The sequence below is a fragment of the Globicephala melas genome, chromosome 1 (assembly GCF_963455315.2).
Source record: "Globicephala melas chromosome 1, mGloMel1.2, whole genome shotgun sequence".
Lineage (NCBI taxonomy): Eukaryota > Metazoa > Chordata > Mammalia > Artiodactyla > Delphinidae > Globicephala > Globicephala melas.
This window is the reverse complement of record NC_083314.1, coordinates 50,113,965-50,120,931: the sequence shown is the minus strand read 5'-3', so window position 1 is coordinate 50,120,931 and position 6,967 is coordinate 50,113,965. Positions and strand designations below refer to the sequence as shown.

Sequence of the window (6,967 nt, the reverse complement as noted above, 5' to 3'; positions counted from 1 at the left end):
TCAGGGACCTCAGACCAAGGCAGCCGTGGAGGTCAGGAAACAAGCCCCCTTGGGGATGTCCACTCCAGAGTCTTGGGGTCACAACCAGGTGCCAGCGTGTGCCCGTCTGTCCTCTCAGCCTCCCTTTCCAGCTCTCACTGACCTTCCCCTCTCTTCTCTGTCAGGGACTGACACCCTTGGCCATGACGTGCCCCCAGCTGCTGTCTGCTCAGGCACAGCCTGCGTGACTGGGCCGTCGCTGCTCCAGCTGTTTCACGTAAGTGTGAGGCACAGGAGAAGGTGCCCGGATGCTGGGTAGAGAGAGGTGTTGGTGGAGAGGGAGCTCCAGAAAGTCCTGGTCACAGAGGGCGGGCCCCGGGGGTCTGCAGTTGGCAACAGGTTTGTCCTTGTTGGCTGTCCTCAGCCCCTGAGTTGGTCACTACTGAATCCATTCTGTCCAGAGCTCCTAGACCCTGCAAGGGAACGTAGGGACCTTGTTCTCAAGGCCTGAGGAAATTAATCAGGCAACTGGTGCGACAGAAACTCCACAGCACTGGCCCTTGGGTCCTGACTCAGACACTTGCTATTGTATGACTTTAGGCAAATCGTATAAAGGTCTGGCTTTCCCTCCTGTGAGTGGGGTTTTTGTATGGTTCAAAGGAGGTGTGTTAGTTATCTTGCGCTGTATAACAAACTACCACAATTTAGCAGCTTGCAAGAACACACATCGATTATCTCACAGTTTCTGTGAGTTAGGAATCCAAGCATCGCCAGCTGGTTCACCGTTTCAGGGTTGGTCATGAGGCTGCATTCAAGGTGTCCACTGGGATTACAGTTTAATCTGAAAGCTCAACTGGGGAGGGATTCACTTCCACTCTCACTTAAGTGGCCGTTCGGTTCCTTTTGGGCCATTGGATTGATAGCTTTAACACCCTGCTGTCCATTGGACTGAGGGCCAGAGGCCATCCTCAGTTCCTTGCTACAACATGGGCCTCGCCAGAATCCAACTTGCTGCATCAAAACCAGCCAGGGCGAGAGCTGGCTCACAAGAGGGAAGTCAGAATCTTTGAGAATCTACTCACAGAGTGACATCCCATCCCCTTTGCTGTATTCTGTTAGTTAGAGGCCGGTCACAGGTGGCACCCCTCCTCAAGGGGAGGGGAGTACACAAGGCATGACTGCCAGGGGAGAGGCTCATTTGGGGCCATCTTAGAACCTGCCCGTCATAAATGGGGACAGAAATGGAAACACGTTGTAAACTGTACAGTGAATGCTGTTTAGATTCAGGGAGTTATTGTGATCATATGCATCTAGTTGCAAAGAGAAAATAAGCACCCCTGAAATCATAGAGAGCCACTGGGTGTGGGAATTTAAATGCTAAGTTGCACCACCAGGACTGGGCCCTCTGGGAAGCTGGCTGGGACCTGGCTAGTTGACCACATGCACTTCACATGTGCCTTCTTGGTTTCTGACTGTCAGACCAGACTTAAGTGATCACAGAATGTCTGGGCCTTCCTTCTCCCCACAAATAACCGTGTTTGAAGGACATCTTAGAGGTTACAAGGGGCCCTCACATACATGAATCTTTTTCCTGAGTTTTTTGGTAATCGCTCTTTTACCACGAGAAAGAAGGTCAGTTTCCAAGATGGGATGTCCGCTAAGCGGCACAGTTGGGCCCTGAATGGGCCTTCAGCCCTGTAGCTCTGCCTGCACTGCAGTGCTCCCCATTTCCAGGCCACTTCTGCTGTGCAGTCTTCATGGTACTGAAAGAGGGAGGCCAGGCATGGAGGGCAAAGAAGGGAGGGCTCTGTTCTTGTATGGCTTCATAATTCCCCGTTCTCTAAAACAGCCTGGACACATCCCAGGGGACTAGGCCAAAACTTTCAGTAGAGTGGACCACGGCTGCCTCCTCCAACTTCAGGTCACTAGGCCTCTCTGTCTCCTGAGCAGCCCTCAGGGGTGAGCATGCAGGGGAAGCAGGGGAGGGTGGAGTGGTGTGGCTGTGATGGTGTGTAAGTCCTCCCAAGGCTGAGGTTCACCTGCTCGCCCCCAGCGAATACCCCAGTGAACCCTGAAGCATGGCTCACTGTGCATTTGGGCAAAGTCAAATTGGTCTTGAACAAGGATGCTCTGGTCTGCGTATCAGATGTGAGCGGAGAGATACAACTTGCTGCCCTCTGGTGGCAGATCAGAGTCATTACTGCCAGGCCTGTGAAAGAAATGCTGTATGGTGAGATGATTACCAAACTTTTAAGTACCCGCTGTGTGCCAGGCACTGTGTATAATGCTGCAGGAGGATAGGCTACAGTATAAGATGCAACTCCTGATCCCAGAGGACTCATAATTTAGCACAGGAGTCAAGATGTTCCCACATGAAAGTTGACAAACATCATACCAAGACAGGATTTGAAAAGTGGCACATGGAAAGGCATTACAGTAGAATTCCAGCAGGAGAGAGTGCAGCACCATGAGGCAGTCAGGGAGGGCTTCTTAGAGCCCTGAAGGATGGGCAGAATTTAAATAGATGGAGACAGTGAGAGCATGCTGTCCCCTACCGAAACCCTTCAGGAACCCCCACTGTCTTCAAGAGAGTTAAATCCTAATTCCTTGCCTGCCTTACAGCCTCTCCAGCTTCATCCCTACCCCCAGCCTTCCCGGATTCCTTACAGTTCCCGGAGCCTCTGTGTTCTTTCACACTCCTGGACCGTGCATTCCGTCCTCTCCACCTGGTCTACTGGACAAGCCCCCATTCAGCCTTTAGGAGTCAGCTCAAATATAACATGTTCCATGGAACTTTTCCCCGAGTGGTTAGCTGCCCCCTCCTCTGTGTTCCCACAGCCCCTGGTCTGTGCATCTCTGGTTCGTAAGGTATATTAAGTGTCTTTTCATCACTTGGCTATAAGCTTCTTAAGAACTGAGACTACCTGATGGGCAGAGGATTCATGCAGGGGGGACAGTGGGCGGTGAGGAAGAAAAGATAATTGGTGGTGAGCATGCAGGGAAGTGGGAGAGGGCAAGGCCTCTGAAGCTTAGTCTAAAAGTCTCCAGAGGAAGAGGGGTGCAGGGGCATGACGAAGGGCTAACTGTGGGTGATGTGAAGGGTGCTCAGAGACAAAACCGGCAAGATCTGTTAGGAAACCTTTGCACCAGTGCAGGTATGCGGTGCAGAGTCATAATTGGTGTGAAGAACAGAAGACTGGAAGAAACCAAAGAAGAATTTGAGGATTTGAAAGTCTGGGCATCTAGGGGAACACGCCACAGCTTTGTCAAACTCTAATATGCAAATAATCACCCGGGACCTTGTTAAAACGCAGGTTCTGACTCAATAGGCCTGTGGTGGGGCCTGAGATGCTACATTTCTAACCAGCTTCCAGGTGCTGCCAGGCTGTGGTCCACAGACCGCCCTGTGAGCACTTTGAGTGATTTAGAAGCGGAGCCAGGTGCACACAGGGCTCCAGGAGCACAATGGTGAGGAACAGATGGTGTCTGGGTGAAGACAGGTGCCCCTTCCCCAGGTGAGCACAGCAGGGCGCCCGGCTTCCTGAGCAGCTGGCGTTCCAGCCCTCACTTACCCTTCGAGTAACCAACAGCCTGCAAAACCCTTTGTGGCAGCCCTGGTGGAACCACTAACAGAGGGGTTGGAGGCGGGGAGCCCACCTTGGAGAGAGGGCGATGACAGCCTGTCATAATTGGGTTCGAGGTGCCAGTGTGGGCATCTGAGGGACAAGTCTGTCCACTAAGCAGTTGGAGACACAGCTGGAGCTGCAGATTTGGGACCTCTAGGCCTGTTGATGATAGAGCCCGTGGTGAGAGAGCAGGGTGAGGTGAGGTGGAGCTCAGGGATTAATCTAACCCTTGGGGCCTTTTTCAGGCTAACACTCTTCTAACAACATCTCCGTCCCTTTCATTGTCTTGCAGGTCACCGTTCCCTTTATGAACGTAAGTGCTTACAGTCATTCTGTCCTCAAGATGCCAAGTCTCCTCACACGTTCCTGCTCCGTTGACACAGCCCACCTTGGTCCCCGTGTGCCTTGGGGGGTCAGGAATCCCCATTCAGTGGCCTGAAAGGGGATTCGGCCCTCAGACAGCCTCACGTCCGGAGCGCACCTCCACCTGTTAGCCCCCATTAGCAGGACCCGTCTGGCCAGCCTCGCCCCAACCTTCCAGGGGCCAGAATGTGCCTGCCGGCTCCCTCTGAGCTCGCCTTGCCCTTGTTTTACCCAAGAATTGGAAAGAAAGGAGATACGCCCCTCAAATGAGTTGGAGCCAGGGTGGAACTTCTGAGGTTCAGACCCTGTCCCCTCCACCTGGGTCAAGGGCTCGGGGACCGTCAGCTCTTGTGCCCCAGAGGGCAGTGGTTAAGAGCATGGCCACCGGGGTGAACCAGGCTGGGTGGACTCTCAGTCACATCAGTCAAAGCCCCAGTTCATCGTGAGTGAAGTAAGGATAATCAAGAACTATCTCAAAAGGTTATTTTTTTTTCAAAAGGTTATTTTGAGGGTTAAGTGAGATAACCAGGGGAGTGCTTACCACAGTGCCTCACACAGACTAAGGCCTCAGTGAACAGAAGTTATTATTCTCTGTGTCTCGGCCCCGTGGGGTAGGGGAAGGGGTGAGGGTTAAGCCTGATGTGAACAGAGGGGAGAGGGGAGAGGAGAGGGAGAAGAGAATTAAAGCAGAAAGACAGCAAGAACCTTTGAAACTGGATGGAAACAGGGAGCAGAATCACACCTTCAGTTAGCTCTGTGCCGCCTCTCTTCCCTTCCGCAGCTATAAGCCCCACAGGTTAGGCTGGCCCAGGCCACAGCTACCCTCTGTCTTCAGGAAGCCCCTGGTGTTCCAGTGCCCAGGGCCCTCCCTGCTCTCGGGTCCCCCATGCCTTCAGCTGAGAAAGTTCCAGGAGGGCTCCCGGCCCCATGCCCAGGAGGGCAGCTGCCCCTCACCTCTCCGCACACGTCTTTGCAGAGTTTGATGGGGCGTCGGGCGGATGACAGCGGGAACGGTTGTGATCACTGGCGGAATCCTAGCTACGGTCATTCTCCTCTGCATCATCGCCGTCCTGTGCTACTGTAGGCTCCAGGTCAGTCCCCTGGGCCTGTGGCCAGAGGCCACCAGCAAACCACGTCCCCAACATGGGGGCAGAACCTGGAGGCCCACTGCGGGCGTGACAAAGCCCAAAGCTGTGGAATGTGGGAGGCGTAAGTCAAGGGGGCTGGGAGTTGGGGGGCTGTCAGAAGGGAGCTATGTTCCCCTCACGCCCTGCATACTTCGGCACCCAAGAGGGTGAGCTGGGAAAATACCGGGTCACTGTGTTGTGTCTCCCGCGCGTCTGAGATTTCTGGAGTGCTGGGAAGGGCACCGTGTGGGAAGACTCTGAAAGCAGCTCCCCGCACCCCAGCCTGTGCTTAGTAGGATCTGTATGTCCCTCCCTCTCTGCCTCCCCGCTCTCTCAGCCTCCGCCTGCAGTCAATGCACTAGGAATTACGGGGAGGAAGAGGGAAGGAACTGGTCTTGCAGGGCTGGGAGGACATCGCTGTGGACCGTGGGCCTCTGGTGTTGAGTTTTCTCTCCGGGGCCAACCAAGCGCCTGGCGCGGGGTCCTCAGCGGAGCAGGGCCGTGGGCACCTGTGCGCAGCCAGAGGGGGGCATTCAGCCCTCAGGCAGCCCTCCCCACTCTCCCCTCAGTATTACTGCTGCAAGAGGAGCAGAGCCGAGGATGCACGCGAGGAGGAGGAGGAGGATCACGACCTGCCCGCACACCGCAGAGGCCCCACCTGCAATGCCTGCAGCTCCCAGGCCCTGGACGGCCGAGGCGGCCTGGCGCCTCCCACCAGAGAGCCCTGCGGCCAGCCGTGCGGGGTGGCAGCCAGCCACTGCACTGCCTGCTCCCTATACAGCTCTCCCTTTTACATACGGACGGCTGACATGCTGCCCAACGGGGGCGGAGGCGAGAGGCTCTCCTTTGCTCCCACATACTACAAGGAGGGGGGACCCTCATGCCTCCAACTGGCAGCGCCCCAGAGTTACCCGGTGACGTGGCCAGGCTCTGGCCGTGAGGCCTTCACCAATCCAAGGGCTATTAGTACAGACGTGTAACCCCTTCCACCCCCGCCACGCACCAGCGCTGCTGCCCCAGCAGGAGCAATGGGGACAGCGGACGACACCCCCCAGCACGGCCCACAAGGACGGTCTCAGTTTTCCTGGCTTTCCTTTTCCCACAGTGGAGGGCTCACCCGGATTCAGGCTATTGAGGGCATTAAGAACCAGGGCAGGGCCTGGCCCCGCGGTCCACAGGTGGCGGCCTGACAGGTCGTGTTGGCAGCTTAGACAGTTTCTCTTTTGGGACTGTCCTGTGGCCAGTGCCAGCACTGCCACCACCCTCTCACTTCCCTCAGTCCCCTGGCTTTGCCGGGCCAGGGGAAAGCTGAGCAAAGGCTCTGGGGGTCTCTGGAGTCCTTGGGGGATGGAAGGAGAAAGGGGGGTGTGTAGGGCAAAGGGAGAGGCCAGAGCTGAGGCATTGGCAGAACTCGAGAAGGGAGAGGAAGGGGTTAAAGGGACTCTTCAGGACCTGCTTGCTGAAATGAATCCAAGAGCTAGTTCACAATCTAGTTTTGTACTTCGCCTCTTCTAGAGACTGCACTCCCTGTAGCTGTTCCAGCACGGATATTGCTTTCTGAAACACATCACATCTGCATCTGCCTCTGTTTTCACAGAACACGTCGACTGGACTTTAAAGGCTGTGGCATAAGGTTATTTGTGAGGAATGCACCCAAAATGGATGTCTCCCCACAAATCCTCTTTCTCTGCCTCGGGAACCAGCTGCCCTGGCTGGAGAACCTTTTGCAAGTTTTGTTACTAGAGTTTGAGTAGCTTAGCAAAGGAAAGCCTGCTGATGGTCTCGGGGCCCTGGTCCACCACGCTGAGCACTGTGCGTGGATGCAGCCCTGCGAGGACGTGTGCATTCCCAGGTGTGTGCACACGGGCCTGT

The 6,967-nt window shown here is 55.3% G+C and overlaps 1 protein-coding gene across 1 annotated transcript; it reads left to right on the top strand.

The window, feature by feature from the left end:
• Positions 1-4,951: 4,951 nt before the first annotated feature.
• Positions 4,952-6,075, top strand: LOC115862982 (protein FAM163A). The gene is made up of 2 exons (XM_030875329.2): positions 4,952-5,059; positions 5,665-6,075. Exons 1-2 carry the CDS (start codon positions 4,967-4,969, stop codon positions 6,073-6,075), a joined length of 504 nt encoding a protein of 167 aa, XP_030731189.1. The 5' UTR covers positions 4,952-4,966.
• Positions 6,076-6,967: the final 892 nt, after the last annotated feature.